The sequence below is a fragment of the Jaculus jaculus genome, chromosome 6 (genome assembly GCF_020740685.1).
Source record: "Jaculus jaculus isolate mJacJac1 chromosome 6, mJacJac1.mat.Y.cur, whole genome shotgun sequence".
Taxonomy (NCBI): Eukaryota; Metazoa; Chordata; class Mammalia; order Rodentia; family Dipodidae; genus Jaculus; species Jaculus jaculus.
Window position 1 is genome coordinate 5742501 of NC_059107.1, and position 19702 is coordinate 5762202.

Genomic DNA, 19702 nt, shown 5'->3' on the forward strand with positions numbered 1-19702 from the left:
TCATTCTGTAGTCCCAGGCTGGCCTTGAACTCACAGCACAATCATCCTCTTTTACACATACTTCTTTTTGCCTTACATGCATATTTTATATTGATTTCTTTATTAAAGAAAAAGAGAATGGGCACACCAGGACTTTTAGCAACTGCAAGCAAACTCCAGGTGCATGGGCCACCATGTACACCTGGCTTATATGGGTACTGGGTAATTGAACCTGGGTTTTTAGGATTTTCAAGAAGCACCTTAACTGCTAAGCCATATCTCCAGCCCCTTGAGTAATTTTTTGTTTTATTTTATTTTTCTTTATTTACTTAGAGAGAAAGAAAAGGGCAGGGAGGGAGAGGGAGAGAGACAGAGAGAGAGTATGGGTATATCAGAGCCTCTAGCCACTACAAACGAAGTCCAGATGCATGCACCCCCTTGTGCATCTGGCTTATGTGAGTTGAGGAATCAAACCTGGATCTTTTGGCTTTGTAGGCAAGTGCCTTAGCCATTAAGCCATTTCTCCAGCCCTTGAGTATGTTTTTTAAAGTTTATTTATTTGGGGTTTGGTTGGTTGGTTGGTTTGTCAAGATAGACTCTCACTCTAGCCCAGGCTGACCTGGAATTCACTGGGTTGTCTAAGGGTGGCCTTGGAATCACAACAATCCTCCTACCTCTGTTTCCTAAGTGCTGGGATTAAAAGTGTGTGCCACTATGCCCGGCTTTTATTTATTTACTTACGTACCTACTTTAAAAAGCATGAGAGCCGGGCGTGGTGGCGCACGCCTTTAATCCCAGCACTCAGGAGGCAGAGGTAGGAGGATCGCCGTGAGTTCAAGGCCACCCTGAGAATACATAGTGAATTCCAGGTCAGCCTGAGCCAGAGTGAGACCCTACCTCGAAAAAACAAACAAGCAAACAAACAAAAAAGCATGAGGGGGCTGGAGGGATGACTTACCAATTAAAGGTGTTTGCCTGCAAAGTAAAAGGACCCAGGTTCAATTCCCCAGGATCCACATAAGCCAGATGCACAAGGTGGTGCATGCGTCTGGGGTTCATTTGAAGTGGCTGGAGGCCATGGAGTGCCCATTCTCTCTCCCTATCTCTCTTTCTTCCTTTCTTTGTCAAATAAATAAAAATAAAATATATCTTTTTTAAAAAATTTTTTTGTACATTTTTATTTATTTATTTGAGAGTGACAGACAGAAAGAGGCAGAGAGAGAGAGAGAGGGAGAGAATGGGCGCGCCAGGGCTTCCTGCCACTGCAAACGAACTCCAGATGTGTGCACACCCTTGTGCATCTGGTTAACGTGGGTCCTGAAGAATCAAGCCTCGAACCGGGGTCCTTAGGCTTCACAGGCAAGCGCTTAACTGCTAAGCCATCTCTCCAGCCCCAAATATATCTTTAAAAATAAAATAAAAGAGAATATGGGCATGCCAGGGTCTCTTGCCATGGCAAAGTAGATGCATGTACCACTTTGTGCATCTGGCTTCCTGTGGGTACTGGGGAATAATGGAACCTGGGCCAACAGGCTTTGCAAGAAAGTGCCTTTAACCTTTGAGCTATCTCCTAGTTCCCACCACTAGAATATTTTTAAACAAAACTCAGCCAATTTATTTTATTTTTTGGTTTTTTGATTTTTCTTTTTTTTTATTTTTTGTTTATTTTTATTTATTTATTTGAGAGTGACAGAGAGAAGGAGGCAGAGAGAGAGGGTGAAAGAGAGAGGGAGAGAGAATGGGCGCACCAGGGCTTACAGCCACTGCAAATGAACTACAGATGGGTGCGCCCCCTTGTGCATCTGGCTAATGTGGGTTCTGGGGAATTGAGCCTCGAACTGGGTTCCTTAGGCTTCACAGGCAAGCGCTTAACCGCTAAGCCATCTCTCCAGCCTGGTTTTTTGAGTTTTCAAGGTAGGGCCTCACTCTAGTCCAGGCTGACCTGGAATTCATTTTGTAGTGTCAGGGTGGCCTTGAACTCATGGTGATCCTCCTACCTCTGCCTCCCGAGTGCTGGGATTAAAGGTATGCACCATCACGCCCAGCTCCAGCATATTATTTTACCTGTAAATACGTCAAGGCTTTTTATTTGATTTGATTTATTTAAGAGAGGGAAAGAGAGAGAGAGCTTGCCAATGGGCGTGTCAGGACTTCCAGCCTCTGCAAGTGAACTCCAGATTAACTCTTGTCTCTTAAAAATCACTGTATTTGAAATCTGTAGACATTTGATTAACCCCACTAAAAACTAATATGGCATTTCAATATAAGAAAGCATGGTTCTCCTGTATGATAAAAGGAATGTGTAGATCAAATCTTGTCATAAGTTGAGTAACTCCTTCACTTTGGTGAAAAAGGTGTGTGATAAAGATCTGTTGATCACCAAGCAGGAAGAGCAAGATGAAAGCTAGTTTCTTTGCCTGTAGAGACTATAGCTCCATGAATTGTGCTCTTTAAAACACATGCTTTTACTCTTCTTTGTTCTTGGATAAATCCATGAAACGCTATTGAAAGGGTTGTACAAATTTTTTAAATATCTTATTTTTATTTATTTGGGAGACAAAGTGGCAGATGGAGAGAATGGGTATGCCAGGGCCTCCAGCCATTCATTGCAAATGAACTCCAGACTCATGTGTCACCATGTGCATCTGGCTTATGTGGGTACTGGGGAATTAAATCTGGGATCTTAGGCTTTGTAGGCAAGTGCCTTAACTGCTAAGCCATCTTCTAGCCCCTTTAATAGTTTTTATAAAGTAACTTAAAAGTAGCTGCAGTTTTATGTATGTTGCTGTTGTTTATTTTGTTTTTCGAGGTAGGGTCTCACTCTAGTACAGGCTGACCTGAAATTCACTATGTAGTCTCAGGCTGGCCTCAAACTCACGGTGATCCTCCTACCTCTGCCTCCCGAGTGCTGGGATTAAAGGCGTGTACCACCACGCCCAGCCGTTTTTTATTATATTTTTGTTTTGTTTGTTTTTCGAAGTAGGATCTCACTCTAGCCTAGGCTGACCTGGAATTCACTCTGTACTCTCAGGGTGGCTTTGAACTCTCAACAATCCTTCTATTTCTGCCTCCTGAGTGCTGGGATTAAAGGCATACGCCACCATTTCTGGCTTTGTATTTTGAGGTAGGGTCTCAGTCTAGCCCAAGCTGACTTGGAATTCACTCTGTAATCCCAGGCTAGCCTTAAACTCACAGCAGTTCTCCTATCTCTGCCTCCTGAGTGCTGAGGTTGACAGACAAGAGAGAGAAAAAGGCAGAGAGAGAGAGAATGGGTGAGCCAGTGCCTCCAGTCACTGGAAACGAACTCCAGATGCATGCACCCTTTATTGTGCATCTGGCTAACATGGGTCCTGGAATATTAAGCCCTGAACCAGGGTCCTTAGGCTTCATAGGCAAGCGCTTAACTGCTAAGCCATCTCTCCAGCCCTTGGCAATTATTTTTAACTTTATGTACAACTAATAGGTTTTCCTTTTCCTGGAATAGTATTTAGAAACACTCAAATAGTCCGAGGTTTGACATACTTTTGCCATCTTTCCTGCAATAGTTTTATTTATTTATTTATTTATTTATTTATTTTTAGTTTTTTGAGGTAGGGTCTTTAGCCCTGACCTGGAATGCACTATGTAGTTTCATGGTATCCTTGAACTCATGGGGATCCTCCTACCGCTGTCTCCCAAATGCTGGGATAAAAGAGTGTACCACCATGCCTGGTTTACAATACAGCTTTTAATAATAGGCTGTCCTGAATGCCTGATGAAGAGGGCAGGTAGTAGGGAGAGGGATCCTACTAGGGTGCAGAATAAGAAGTAGGCTCCAGCGTTTAGTCATTCAGTGATTTCCTCATCGGGTAATGATAATTAGGGTGGGGATCAAGGTAGCTTCAAATAGGATATAGAAAAATATTAATTCGGCGGCAGAGAAAGGTATAATAAGGGATACTTGGAGGGTAATAAGTATAGAGATAGTTTTTTCCGGGTATCTGTAAAGAATAAGGGGGAAAAGTTGTGAGTTGCTTCGTTATGATTAAGGTAATTATGCTGATGAAGAAGCTGTAGAAGAAGCTGTAGGAGGTTGTGTTAATTCATAGTATGGATGGTTTAGATCACCATGTAAGGGGGAGATAATACAGTTATTTTCCTTTATACCAGGAAGGTTGGGAGCGCACCAGTCTGCATGGGACGTGTGCTCATTGTGAGACCTGTGTCCTTGTGATGATGATGTCTCCAACGAAGCAGCATGTCAGCAGGGCCTGTGGTGTGTGCTAATGTGCCCATAACAGCTTCATGGAAGTATAAGGCACAAACCCAGAAGTCAGAAAGCTCAATCAATACTAACATAGTTAAGTAATAAAATCAAGGTTGCTAGGTGTGGTGGCACACGCCTTTCATCCCAGCACTCTGGAAGCTGGGGTAGGAGGATCACTGTGAATTTGAAGCCAGCCTGAGACTACATAGTGAATTCCAGGTCAGCCTGGGTTAGAGTGAGAACCCATCTCAAATATATACGTAAAATATAAATATATACAAAACAAATGAAGTAGTAGGTTACATATTGGGATACCAGTTGGCTCATGTGTAGTGTTTGTCATTAAAGAGATGTCTTCTTGGTAGGTAAACATTGACAGGTTTAAACATTTGTTTACGTTGGGTAACTTTGCATGCGTGTAATGTTTCATAGATATTTTATATACATATATATGGGAAAACTTAATAAAGCATTCTTCTGAATTTGTTTTTAGGCTTCCTGGCAACACTAGGACAAAAATTGGCTTCATAACATTTGATAGTACAATCCATTTCTACAGTCTTCAAGAAGGCCTCTCGCAACCTCAGATGCTGATAGTTTCAGATATTGAAGGTATATACTATGCACTTGAGTTTATTGAACTGCCTAGAAATTTTCTATTTTAAAACTACCTCATGATTATTTGGCAAATTAGGAGTTTATTCTATGTGTCTATTATAATGAAAGCTCTGTTTGTTTTTGATAGTCTTGGGTAGTAGCCCAGACTGATTTTGAACTTGTGTGCCTCCATGACCAGCTGAAGCAAAATCTTGAATAAGAAATCATGAGGTTAGTGGAGTTGTGAAATTTCCAATTTCTCATTTTATTCTATTCTTTAAATATTTTATTTATTTAATTGAGAGGGGGAGAGAGAGAATGAATGGGTGTGCCAGGGCCTCTAGCCACTGCAAACGAACTCCAGATGCATGTGCCACCTTATGCATTTGGCTTACATGGGTACTGCGGAATCAAACCTGGCTCCTTAGGCTTTGCTGGCAAGAGCCATCTCTCCAACCCCCCAGTTTCTCACTTTTTAAAATATTTTATTTATTTATTTATTTATTTATTTGACAGAATGGGGAAGAGAGAGAGAGATAATGGTTGTGCCAGAGCCTTTAGCTGCTGCAAATAACACATGCTCCAGACACATGTGCCACCTTGTGCATCTGGCTTATATGGGTCCTGGGGAATCGAACCTGGATCCTTTGGGTTTGCAGGCAGTGTCTTAACTGCCAAACCATCCCTCCAGCCCCAATTTCTCATTTAATATGAGGACACTGTTTTGGAGATGAAGTGAATTCTGAACAAGGAAAGAGAAACAAATTAATGTTAGACCTCAAGTTAAATTTTAATTTCCTTTTCTTTTTTTTCCCCCCATGAGGTAGAGTCTCACTCTAGTCCAGGCTGACCTGGAATTCACTATGTAATCTCAGGGTGGCCTTGAACTCAGGCTCAGAATTTCCTTTTCTTTCAGTTTATTTGTTGAAGAAGTAGACTGGGGTTTTAGCTTAGTACTGTTGCCCAGCATGTACAGGGCTTGAGTTTAATTCCCAGTACCATAAGAACAACAAAGTAGGGCTGGAGAGATGGCTTAGTGGTTAAGGTGCTTGCCTTCAAAGCCAAAGGTCCCTGGAATTCACTATGTAGTCTCAGGGTGGCCTCGAACTCACGGCGATCCTCTTACCTCTGCCTCCCGAGTGCTGGGATTAAAGGCATGCGCCACCACGCCCGGCCTTCTTTCTCTCTCTAATAAATAAAAAATAAAATGAAAACAACAAAGTAGGACTGGAGAAATGGCTCAACAGTTAAAAGTGTTTGCTTGTAAAGCCTAATGGTCTGAGTTAAGAGTCCTCAGAACCCACCTAAAGCCTGATGCATAAAGTGGCATGTGCACCTGTAGTTTGCAGTGGCAAGAGGCCCTTGTGGGCCCTTATTGATATTCACTCTCTGTCTTCTCCCTCAAGTAAATAGAAAAGTGTATTTTTTAAATACTTTTTATTGACTTATTTGACTTTTAGAGTCTTACTAGTAGAGACATTAGTGTGGGCCTTCTTTCAGTATAAGGGCAGCATTTTCAGTGTATTCTGTTGTCTTTTTCTTTTGTTTTGAGTTTTCAAGGCAGGCTCTCATTCTAGCCCAGACTAACCTGGAACTCATTCTGTAGTCCCAGGCTGATCTCAAACTTATGGTGTATGCTCTACCACACCCATCTTAGTTGCTTTTTTCTAAAATACTAAAAATGGGTCTTTTGCTGGCTAGCTAGCCAAAAAAAAAAAAAAAAAAAAAAAAAAACAATTGCAGAGAGCTCGGGAGATGTCTTGGTGGTTAATAACATTTGTTTACAAAGCCTGCTGGCTTGGATTATGTTCCCCAGTACCCACAGAAAGCCAGACACATAAAGTAGTGCATGTGGCTGGAGTTAGTTTGTTTACAGCAGCAAGAGAACCTGGTGTGTCCATATTCTCTTTCTCATAAATAAATAAAAATATAGACCCTTAGGTTTAAAAAAAAAATAAAGAGTGCTGAAAAGATGGCTCAGCAGTTAAGGTGCTTGCTTGCCAAAGCCTAATGACCTGAGTTCAGTCAGTTCCCCTATACGTATGTAAGCCAGATGCACAGAGCTGCGCATGCATCTGGAATATGTTTGCAGTGGCTGGAAGCCCTGGAGCGCCCATTCTCTCTCTCTCTCTCTCTCTCTATCCATCCATCCATCCATCTCTCTTTTTGCTGACCTGGAATTCACTAGGTAGTCTCAGAGTAGCCTTGAACTCACGGTGATCCTCCTACCTCTGCCTCACTGGTGCTAGGATTAAAGGCATGTGCCACCACGCCCAGCTTTGAATAAAAATATATTATAAAAAGGAAAAAAAAGGGCTGGAGAGATGGCTTAGCGGTTAAGCACTTGCCTGTGAAGCCTATGGACCCCGGTTCGAGGCTCGGTTCCCCAGGTCCCACGTTAGCCAGATGCACAAGGGGGCGCACGCGTCTGGAGTTCGTTTACAGAGGCTGGAAGCCCTGGCGCGCCCATTCTCTATCTCTCCCTCTATCTGTCTTTCTCTCTGTGTCTGTCTCTCTCAAATAAATAAATAAATATTTAAAAAAAAAAAAAGGAAAAAAAAAAAAACTTTAAGAAAGAAAGCAGAGCTGGGAGCTTGAGGGATGGCTTCACAGTTAAGGTACTTGCCTGCCTACAAAGCCAAAGACCCTCGGTTCGATTCCCCAGGACCCACGTGCCAGATGCACAAGATGGCACATGCGTGTGGAGTTCCTTTGCAGCAGCTGAAGGCCCTGGTGTGTCCAGTCTATCTCTGTCTGTTCCCCCACCTCTCTCAAATAAATAAATAAAATAATTTTTTTTTTGAAGAAAGAAAGTAGAGCGGGGTGTGCCAATCAGTTGGTAGAGTGTTTGCTTTGTCTAATATACATGAAGTCCTGGGTCTTCTGTATCACCAGAGCTGTGGAGGTGTGGAGGTAGGGTAGGATCAGATATTCAAGATCATTCTCAGCATATAGCAAATTCAGGACCAGCCTGAGCTACAGGAGACCCTGTCTCAAAAAAAAAAAACAAAAACAAAAACAAAAAGTTGGGTGCTGGAGAAATGGTTTAACGATTAGTTAAGTGCTTGCCCATGAAGTCTAAGGACTCAGGTTCGAGGTTCAATTCCCCAGGACCCACATAAGCCAGATGCACAAAGTGGCGCATATATCTAGTGTTTGTTTGCAGTAGCTGGAAGCCCTGATGCACCTGTTCTCTCTGTCTCTCCCTCTGCCTCTTTCTTTTTTTTTTTTTTTTTAAATTTTTATTTATTTATTTGAGATAGACAGACACAGAGAGAAAGGCAGATAGAGGGAGAGAGAGAGAATGGGCGCACCAGGGCTTCCAGCCTCTGCAAATGAACTCCAGACGCGTGTGCCCCCTTGTGCATCTGGCTAACGTGGGACCTGGGGAACCGAGCCTCGAACCGGGGTGCTTAGGCTTCACAGGCAAGCGCTTAACCGCTAAGCCATCTCTCCAGCCCCCTCTGCCTCTTTCTCTTTCTCTTTCTGCCTGTCACTCTCAAATAAATAACAAGTTGGGAATCCCCAGACCCCATGTAAAGAACTGGATCCCTGGCAAGCTTCTTGAATCCCACCATGCTAATGGCAAGATAGGGGAATTTTCTAAAAGCTCATGGCTAACAGAACAATAGCAAAGACAAAAATCCCTTCTTCAGAAAGGCGAGTCCTGAATGCTTGTGCCCCATGGCAGCCTGCGTTCAGGCTCAGGCATGGGAAGGGAATGTAGAAGTAAGGGCGGGGCAGGCCCAGTGGCTGAAAGCGCTCCATTGCAAAGCCTGCCAACCCTGCTGTGGTTCCTTAGTGCCCGTGCAAAGCCAAACATGAGTTTGTGCCTCAGCCTCCCAAGTGCTGAGATTACAGTTGGACAGCACCCCACCTGTGGTCTTTAACCTAAGAAGCAACGGACTTACACAGACGCTTCCCAGCGCTTCTAGATGGATAAGGCTGGAAGCAGGAGCTTCAGTCTGTGAGCCAGTGTTCCTTGCAGCGGTGGGTAGCACTGCCCTAGGAGAGCAGCGCTGTTGTTTTAAGCCTGTGTTTGGTATTCCTTGAGGGCTCCCAGGGTGGCCCTGAGTCAGTGGAGGAGGAGCTATTGTGAGGGAAGATTGTTTTGTCTTGGTTTGTGATGTCAGTGTCCATGTGTTTGAATATCTTTAACAACTTTGTGTAAAATAAATATTTCTTTATTGTTTCAGATGTTTTTGTACCTATGCCAGAGAACTTATTAGTAAATTTAAATGAAAGTAAAGAGGTAAGGCATACTCTCCTATCTGCCATGTTTAATTTAAATATTAAATGCATATTTTGTGGGGTTTTTTAATCCTTTTGTTTTGTTTTTTGTTTTTTTTGAGGTATGGTCTTGCTCTATCTAGCCCAGGCTGACCTGGACGATCCTCCTACCTCTGCCTCCCAAGGGCTATGATTAAAAGCGTATGCCACCACACCCTTCTTAAATGCATATTTTGGAATTAGTTAGTTTTGCTTCTTTCTGTGCTATTTTTTCCCCCAAACAATTGAAATCCGTAGACCAGAGGGTAAGGCTTAGAGACTTTATTCAATTAAGAAAAGAAGAGATAGTATCAAATAGGCAAGAACAGGGTAAAGCCTCTTTGTGTAATACTTCTACCATATGGAGCATTTTTATTTGCTCTTAGCTTAAGTTCGTTATTAAATGAACAGTTCTTGAGTTCAGCCACATGTAGATCATCTCCTAGTCTGAGGCAGTGACTTGTGTATGGTAGAGTAGAAGATAAGGCTCTTCATGAGAGGGCTGGAGGAGGCCTGGCTTGCAAGCTGCGTGGGAAGAGGGGGGGCTGCTGTGAGAACACCGCTGGTCACTGCACGGAGGCACGCTAGCCAGGCTGCCTTCAGTGCCCTCTGCTTTTCTGATTCACAGAATGTCATGGGGTCAGTTCAGAAGAAACTCTTACTACCTGCCTGGAAGTTGCCATGCCAAAATACAGTGAGAGGTGAACAGACTGTGTCTGAGGGGTGTTGTCTACCCTGTACTTGGATCTCTGCCCTAGGGTAACACTTAGGTAGCCAGCCTATGGTCTCTTCTGTTGGCAGTGGTCACTGTGCCACAGTGCGAAGTATTTTGCCCCATTAATTCTCATTATTTGTCCAACTTAAATAGGTAGTCAGTTTTTCTTTTTCTTTTCTTTTGTAGTAATATTACTAGTTGGCATTGTACCTGGATATCTTGCATTTTGCAACAGGGAAGAGTTAAACACACTGGAACCTAAGAGAATAAAGTGTAAAGGTGATGGAAAAAACACACGGCATTCAAATGTATCAGTTTCTAAATCACAGTGGTTCTTTGGATCCTTTTGGACTTACAGTCTTGCTGGGATTGTGCATGTGCAAGAACTGTAAGGCCCTGATTTTGATGTCTTGCTTGCTAGTTTATAATGTTCACTTACAATGGCTTTCTTGTCTGTGACCAACTCCATTGTTCATCTTCATGACCGTCTTCATGACTCCTTTCCTATCAGTTGTATTAGGTACTGACTTACTGTGAGAAAGATAAGTTATAACATTCTAGTGTTTTCTTTCTTTTATAAGCTTGTCCAAGATTTACTGAAAACATTGCCACAAATGTTTATGAAGACTTTGGAAACCCAGAGTGCCTTGGGTCCTGCACTACAGTCTGCCTTTAAGCTGATGTCACCAACTGGTGGTCGAATGTCTGTCTTTCAAACACAACTACCAACTCTGGGAGTAGGCGCCCTGAAACCCCGAGAGGAACCCAACCAAAGGTCATCTGCTAAGGTTAGAAAATCATCAAGTGTGTGATATTATTTATGACCACAAAACTTGTTTTTGTTTTATCTTCTGAGTTTTTTCCTTTCTTTTGTCTACTGTGTTGTTTTTTTTTAATTTTCAGTTGTTAGTAGGAGGGAATATAAGAAAATGGGTAAAATGTTTAACTTTTGTGAGACATACCTATTTTTTAAATATTTTATTTATTTACTTGAGAGAGAGTAGTTCACCAGGGCTCCCACCCACCATAAATGAACTTCAGATGCATGTCCCACCTTGTGCATCTGGCTGATATGGGTACTGGGGAATTGAACCTGGGTCCTTAGGCTTCACAGGTGAATGCCTTTACTTCTAAGTCATCACTCCAGCCTTAGAAATATCTATCTTATTACATTTTTAAAAAATATTTTATTTATTTATTTGATTTATTTGAGAGAGAGAGAATGGGCACTCCAGAGCCTCCAGCCACTGCAAACAAACTCCAGCCCTCTTGTGCATCTAGCTTATATGGGTCCTGGGGAATCGAACCTGGGTCCTTAGATTTCACAGGCAAACACCTTAACTGCTAAGCCATTTCACCAGCCCTACATTTTTTTTAAACTAACTGATTCATCTTTTTTTTTTTTTTTAATTGTAGTTGATTTGTTTTGTTTTTTGAGGTAGGGTCTCACTGTAGCCCAGACTGACCTAAAATTCACAGGGATTGTCCTGCCTCTCGAGTGCTGGGATCAAGGTCAAGCACCACCACACCCAGATAGTCTATTTATATTTTTTCCTTTTTTTATTTTCTTATTTTTTTTTTATTGACACCTTCCATACTTACAGAAAATCACCGTGATGATTCCCTCCCTTTCCCCTCTTTCACCTTCACAAATCCACCCTCCATCATGTCCCCTCCCTCTCTCCTAGTCTTTATTTTTATTTACTTACTTTTTGGTTGTGGTTTTGTTTTGTTTTGAGACCAGGTCTTTCTTTGTAGCCCAGGCTGGCCTTGAACTCATGGCAGTCCTCCTTCCTCAACCTTCTAAGTGCTGGGATTAACAGTGTGAACCACAATACCAGGCTCTTACACCTTATTTTTAATATGTTTAGCAGGCTGCTAGTATTCCAACCTGGCTTTAGTGAGAAAATCTGGGGACAGAGTTTGGGACCTAGGCTATAGTTTGATAGGTGATAGGCACAAATTGCTTTTGAGCGCCCTGTATATGTTAGCTTGAGTTTGAGACCTGCATTTCTCAAATGATGTGAGAAGCCAGTGTGCTATGTAGGTGTCATAGCATTCCTGTAGCCAGATTGTCCAAGTTCTACATATAACTCCTGAATTTATGATTCCTTTGTGTCCATGCATATGAAGTAAATATAGTTGAAAGGACCAGATACACATTACTTACATGTAAAATTGTTTAGTGCAATACCCAGCATGTGATAGAGTTAAGTTACAATAATAATTATCTTTTCCTATTACAAAAAATAATGTACTAGAGATATTTCTTTAATGTTAACTTTGAAAATACTTTGATTTTTTGCTGTGTAACCCAGGCTAGCCTTGAACTCATAGTTGTCCTTCTTAGTCTTCCATACACTGGGGTTGCAGCAGTTTGCCACCATATCAGGCCAGCACATGCTTCTTAACAAAAAATCCAAGAGCTGGATGGGGCTGGAGGGATGGCTCAGCAGTTAAGATATTTGCCTGCAAAGCCAAAGGACCCACGTTCAATTCCCCAGGACCCACGTAAGCCAGATGCACAAGGTGGCGCATGCATCTGGAGTTAGTTTGCAGTGGCTAGAAGCCTTGGTGTGCCCATTCTCTCTCTGCCCATCCCTCTTTCTCTCTGTCATATAAATAACTAACTAAATAAATAATAAAAAATATTTTTAAAAAAATCAAGAGCTGGAGAGATGGCTTAGCAGGTAAAGGGTTTGCCTGCAAAGCCTAAGAACATGTTAGAGTGTCCAGGTCACACGTAGCCAGGTCCACAGTGACACAAGTGCAGTGTTGCACATGAGCCACAAGGGGGCGCACATGATCTGGAGATCATTCACAGTGGCTGAAAGGCCATGGTACACTCGTTGTCTCTCTTTTTCTGTCTCTGCCTTTTCTCTCTCTCTCAAAAATAATAGAAAAAAATCAAATAATATAACAAAGAAAAAGGATTGTGTAGAATGCTTAGAGATCATTGTTATCCGCACTGTGGTAGATATAGATGTGTATTTATATTGTTTGATAATTTTTAAACATTTCTCTGTATTTATTACTAATAGGAAATACACCTGACACCATCCACTGATTTCTATAAGAAATTAGCTTTGGACTGTTCTGGTCAGCAGGTAGCTGTTGACTTATTCCTTCTCAGTGGACAATATTCTGATTTGGCTTCTCTGGGTAAGTTCTGTTTTGTTTTGTTTTTTTTTTTAATTTTTTTTTCATTTAGTTTTATTTACTTATTTGAGAGCAAAAGAGAGAGAAAAAGGCAGATATATATATATAGAATGAATGGGCACACCAGGGTCTCCAGCCACTGTAAATGAACTCCAGACGCGTGTACCCCCTTGTGCATCTGGCTAACGTGGGTCCTGAGGATTCGAGCCTCGAACCAGGGTCTTTATGCTTCACAGGCAAGCACTTAACCGCTAAGCCATCTCCCCGGCCCTCATTTTCCTTTTTTTTTTTTTTTTTTTGTTTATTTTTATTTATTTATTTGAGAGTGATAGAGAAAGAGGCAGAGAGAGAGAATGGGCACGCCAGGGCTTCCAGCCACTGCAGACAATTTCCAGATGCGTGCCCCCTTGTGCATCTGGCTAACGTGGGTCCTGGGGAATCGAGCCTCAATCCGGGGTCCTTAGGCTTCACAGGCAAGTGCTTAACCACTAAGCCATCTCTCCAGCCCAACATTTTCCTTTTTAAAAATGGGGTTCTTGATATGTTTCTCAGTCTAGTCTCCAACTCATAACTTCAGTCATGACCGCTCTCTCACTTCCACTTGCCACCTGGCTGATCAGTCAGTTGTATCTTTTGGGTACCTGATAGTCATCTACTGAAGTTTAGTAGCAGAAAAATTTGCATAGTGAAATCACTAAGTAAAGAGTAGAGTATTGTTGAAAAGTTAGAGGAAAACTGTGTCAAATGCATACATTTGCTGTGATATAATGGTACTTTTCAGCCCAATTAAAATGAGTGTTTTGGGCTGGAGACATGGTTTAGCAGTCAAGACGCATGCCTGTAAAACCTAAAGGCTGAGGTTCAGTTCCCCAGGACCCATGTAAACTAGATGCACATGGTGGTGCATGCTTCTGGAGTTTGTTTGCAGTGGCTGGTGGCCCTGGCATGCCCATTTTCTCCCTCCCTTCCTCCCTCCCTCCCTCCCTCTCCCTCTTTCTCTCAAACAAGTAAATAAATAAAATATATTTAAAACAAATAAATAAATTTTGAGCTGGAAACATGGCTTAGCAGTTAAGGCACTTACCTGTGAAGCCTAAGGACCCAGGTTTGATTCTCCAGTACTCATATAAGCCAGATGCACAAAATGGTGCATGCATCTGGAGTTTGTTTGCAGTGGCAGGAAGCCCTGGTTATGCCCATTCTCTATCCTCTCTCTCTCTTTTACACATAAATGGATAAATATTTTTTTAAAAGCCAGGTGTGGTGGCACACGCCTTTAATCCAAGCACTTGGGAGGCAGAGGTAGGAGGATTGCCATGAGTTCGAGCCACCCTGGGACTCCATAGTGAGTTCCAGGTCAGCCTGAGCTAGACTGAGACCCTATCTTGAAAAGAAAACAATAAATAAATAAAAGATTGTTAGAAGCCAAGCATGGTGGTGAGTGCCTATGGTTTCAGCACTTATGAGATAAAGGCAGGAGGACCAGCCAGGCGTGGTGGCACAAACCTTTAATCCCAGCACTCGGGAGGCAGGTGTAAGAGGATCGTCAAGAGTTGGGGGCCAGCCTGACACTGCATAGTGACTTCCAGGTCAGCCTGGGCCACAGTGAGACCCTACCTCAAAATAAATAAATAAATAAATAAAAATAAACTGCAGGAAGATCAGGAGTTCAAGGCCATTGTTAGCTACAAGAGCAAGTTCAGTACAATAGGCTGCACTGCATGAGACCTTATCTTGAAAACAGACAAATGGAATATGTGTTCTCTTCCAGGCTGTATCTCTCGTTACTCAGCAGGCAGTGTCTATTACTATCCCTCGTACCACCACCAGCACAACCCAGTCCAAGTACAGAAACTGCAGAGAGAACTGCAGAGGTATCTCACTCGGAAGATCGGATTTGAGGCGGTCATGAGGATTCGGTGTACCAAAGGTGAGAACACTTCTCTTATCCACATAGGAATAAATATTTTTATACCAATAAATATACACATTTTCATTTATACTGATGAGGTCCTTTGCCAGCTAAAGAATATGCAGCCAAGAAATACTTTAATCCAAGTGTGGTGGTTGCTGTGAGTTTGAAGCAAGTAAATTCCAGGTCAGCCTGGGCTAGAGCGAGACCCTACTAGACAAAAAAAGCCGGGGGGGACTAGAGAGATGGCTTAGCAGTTAAGGCACTTGCCTGCAAAGCCTAACAACCCAGGTTCAATTCTCCAGTACCCATGTAAACTAGATGCACAAGGTGGCCCTTGTATCTGGAGTTGGTTTGCAGAGAGGCTAGAAGCCCTGATGTGCCCATTATCTCTCTCTCTCATAAATAAATAAGTAAATAAATATCTTTGAAAAAGAAAAAAAGAAATACTTTTAAAATAGGTAGTATTTGGGCTGGAGAGATGGCTTAACTGTTAAGGCATTTACCTGTGAAGCCAAAGGACCCAGGTTTTATTCCCCAGGACCCATGTAAGCCAGATGCATCTCTCTAGCCCTACTTTTTTTTTTTTCTCAATGAGTTGTCTATCTTCTTTTTTTCTTAATTTTTCTTGGTTTATTCATTCATGTGTTTATTTATTTGAGAGCGACTGACAGAGAAAAAGGCAGAGAGAGAAAGAGAGAATGGGCATGCCAGGGCTTCCAGCCACTGCAGACGAATTCCAAATGCGTGCGTTCCCTTGTGCATCTGGCTAACGTGGGTCCTGGGGAATCAAGCCTTGAACCGGGGTTCTTAGGCTTCACAGGCAAGCGCTTAACCGCTAAGCCATTCTCCAGCCCACTTTTTTTTTTTTTTAAACAAAGAGAACATGTCCTTATAGAAAATAAAACTACAAAAAAAAAGAAAAGAAATGAAAACTGTGTTATTGATGGATTTTTATTGCACTCACTGAACAATAGCAGTGAGAAATCTTTTTTATAACTTTATTGACAACATCCATAAGTACAGACAATAAGCCATGATAATTCCCCCTCCAATTACTCCCGTTTTCTCCCTACGAAATCTGCCCTTCATTGAATCCCTTCTTCTTTCCATGTAGTCTCTTCTGTTTTGATGACATCATTTTCCACCTCCTGTTATGCAGGTCTTTGAAGATCTTTTTTGCGATGACATTTTGCTGTGTTACCCATGGTAGTTGCAACCCTCTATTACACATATACATGTACAAGTAAATAAGTAATTTTAAAGTTTTCCCGCCGGACATGGTGGCACATGCCTTTAACCTAGCACTTCGGAGGCAGAGGTAGGAGGATCCCTGTGAGTTCAAGGCCAGCCTGGGACTACAGAGTGAGTTCAGATCAACCTTGACTAGAGTGAGCCCATACTTCCAAGAAAATTCAGTAAAGAAAGAAATAAAATAAAAGTTTTCCTGGGACTGGAGAGATGGCTTAGTGGTTAAGTACTTGCCTGTGAAGCCAAAGGACACCAGTTCAAGGCTCAATTCCCCAGAACCCACATAAGCAAGATGCACAGGTGGCACATGTATCTGGAGTTCATTTGCAGTAGCTGGTGGCTCTGATGCACCCATTCTGTCTCTCGTTCTCTCTTTCTCTCTCTGTCACTCAAATAAATAATCTTTTAAAAATATTTTTATTTATTTATTTATTTGAGAGCAAGAGATACAGCAATAGGTAGAGAGAGAGAGAGAGAGAGAGAGAAAACGGGCATTCCAGAGATCCAGCCACTACAAACAAACTCCAGATGCATGCCGCCCCCTTATGCATCTGGCTTACACGGGTCCTGGGGAGTTGAACCTGGGTTCTTTGGCTTTGCAGGCAAGCGCCTTAACTGCTAAACCATCTCTCCAGCCACAAATTTAAAAAATAAATAAATAAATGTTTTTCAGAAATAGAAAAATAATAATTTTTTTTCCCATATATAGTCAACCATATATTTTAGCTTAATTTTAGGTAAAAACAATAGAGACCACAATTTTTTGTTTCTTTGTTTTTTTTGTTTGTTTGTTTTTCTCAATTTTTATTAACATTTTCCATGATTATAAAAAGTATCCCATGGTAATACCCTCCCTCCCCCTCACTTTCCCTTTGAAATTCCATTCTCCATCATATCCTCTCCCCTTCTCAATCAGTCTCTCTTTTATTTTGATGTCATGATCTTTTCCTCCTCCTATGATGGTCTTGTGTAGGTAGTGTCAGGCACTGTGAGGTCATGGATATGCAGGCCAATTTATGTCTGGAGGGAGCACATTGTAAGGAGTCCTATCCTTCCTTTGGCTCTTAGATTCTTTTTGCCACCTCTTCCGCATTAGACCCTGAGCCTTGGAAGGTGTGATCAAGATGTTACTTAGTACTCCAGTCACTTCTTTCTAGCACTATGATACCTGTTTTTTGAGGTAGGATCTTACTCTAGCCCAGGCTGACCTGGAATTCACTAGTCTCAGGATGGCCTTGAACTCATGGCAATCCTCCTACCTCTGCCTCTTGAGTGCTGGGATTAAAGACATGTGTTACCATGCCTGGTTAGAGACCACAATTTTTTTTGTTTGTTTATTTTTTATTTATTTGAGAGTGGCAGACAGCAAGAGAAAGAAGCACATAGAGAATGGGTGCGCCAGGGCCTCTAGCCACAGCAAATGAATTCCAGATGCATGTGCCACCTTGTGCATCTGGCTTACTTGGGTCCTGGGGAATCAAACCTTGAACTGGTGTCCTTTGGCTTTACAAGCAAGCACTTAACTGCTAAGCCATCTCTCCAGCCCCACAATTTTTTTTAACCATATCGTGGACACCCATTTTTGTACATACATTCCCACACCCTTTTTTTCCCTCTGATTTTTGCTTTAAAGGTTTTTTTTAAGATTAAAAGAAATTTTTTTTTCTGTTCAGAGTCAGCTCTTATTGGAAATAACCACATGATGTTTATAGTAAAAACAGGATCAGGAGTTAAACCACAAAATTACATACTGTTAAACAAGGGGGGATATTACAAAAAGTACTGGGTTATTGAACCTAGGTCCTTTGGCTTTGTAGGTAAGCGCCTTAATCTCTAAGCCTTCTTTCCAGCCCAAATAAAAATACTTAAAAAAAAAAAAAAAAAAAAAAAGGGAGGGGGTAATAGCTGGGCATCACGGTGCGTGCCTTTAATCCCAGCACTTGGGAGGCAGAGGTAGGAGGATTGCTTTGAGTTCAAGGCCACCCTGAGACTCCATAGTGAATTCCAGTTCAACCTAGGCTAGAGTGAGACCCTACCTTGAAAACCAAAATAAAAAAAACATAAAAGATGCGGGGGAGAGGAGGGAGTCCAGGAGAGATGGCTCAGCAGTTAAAGGCACTTGCTTCCAAAGCCAGATAGTCTGGGTTTGATTCCTTGATTCCCTGGTACCCATGTAAAGCCAGATGAGCAAAGTAACACATACATCTGGAGTTTGTTTACAGCTGCAAGAGGCCCTAGTATACTCATTCTATCTCTCTTTTCCTCAGCTTATAAATAAATAAAAATATTTTAAAAAGTACATCTGGCTTATGTGGGACCTGGAGAGAGATTGAACATGGGTCCTTAGGCTTTGCAGGCAAGCACCTTAACCACTAAGCCATCTCTCCAGTCCTATGTTTTGGGCTTTTAAAAAATTGCTTTTTTTTTTTGTTTTTACATTTTATTTTATTTATTGATTTGACAGAGAGAGAGATAATGGGTATGTCAGGTCCTGCAGCCACTCCAAACAAACGCATGTGCCCTCTTGTGCATCTGGCTAACATGGGTCCTGGGGAATCAAACCTGGTCCTTTGACTTTTCAGGCAAATGCCTTAACCACTAAGCCATCCCTCCAGGCCTTTTTTTGGTTTGGTTTTGCTTTTTGACGTGGAATGCACTATGGAGTCTCAGGCTGGCCTCAAGCTCTTGGCAATCCTCCTACCTCTGCTTCTCAAGCGCTGGGATTAAAGGTGTGTGTCAGTATGTCTGGCTCACTTAAGACATCTCTTAACCTAAGTTTCACTATCTGATAAGTAACCAGGATAAAATATGCCTATCTCTAAGTAAGCACATAAAAATTATTTTGATAATTTTTGTATTCTAGGGCTTTCCATTCACACTTTCCATGGGAACTTCTTTGTCCGGTCTACAGACTTATTGTCTCTACCCAATGTCAGTCCAGATGCTGGGTATGCAGTACAGATGTCAGTGGAGGAAAGTCTTACTGACACTCAGCTGGTCTCCTTTCAGTCAGCACTCTTATATACATCCAGCAAAGGTAAGTTTAGTTTGTTTACTTTCATTATCACAAAACCCCATGAAATCTACCTTTTAACAAAGCTGTAAGTGTACACCTTGATTAACTGTAAGCTGACTTGTAATAAAGGAAAGGTGTTTTGTTCTTTTTTTAAATTTTTTTTTTTGGTTCATTTTTTTTATTTATTTATTTGAGAGCGACAGACAGAGAGAAAGACAGATAGAGGGAGAGAGAGAGAATGGGCGCGCCAGGGCTTCCAGCCTCTGCAAATGAACTCCAGACGCGTGCGCCCCCTTGTGCATCTGGCTAACGTGGGACCTGGGGAACCGAGCCTTGAACCGGGGTCCTTAGGCTTCACAGGCAAGCGCTTAACCGCTAAGCCATCTCTCCAGCCCTAAAGGAAAGGTTTTTGATATGCTAATATCTTCCTTGGCTTAAGATAATCTTTTCTTTGGATTCAGTTATTATTTCTAAATGCCTTGCTCCTCTGTGCTTCTGGCTTTCTGTGGCTACTAGGGAATTGAACCTCGTTTACCTTTGCCTGCTGAGTGCTGGGAT

General features: G+C 42.0%; 1 protein-coding gene across 1 annotated transcript in view; it reads left to right on the forward strand.

Annotated features, from left to right (window-relative positions):
* Window positions 1–19702, forward strand: part of Sec24a (SEC24 homolog A, COPII coat complex component) — a 76269-nt gene that overhangs the window by 37752 nt on the left and 18815 nt on the right. Inside the window, exons 11-16 of the mRNA XM_045151904.1 lie at window positions 4719–4837; window positions 9019–9074; window positions 10388–10594; window positions 12848–12968; window positions 14737–14895; window positions 18992–19165. Coding sequence (XP_045007839.1) covers window positions 4719–4837; window positions 9019–9074; window positions 10388–10594; window positions 12848–12968; window positions 14737–14895; window positions 18992–19165 — 836 coding nt within the window. The remainder of the gene's footprint in view (window positions 1–4718; window positions 4838–9018; window positions 9075–10387; window positions 10595–12847; window positions 12969–14736; window positions 14896–18991; window positions 19166–19702) is intronic.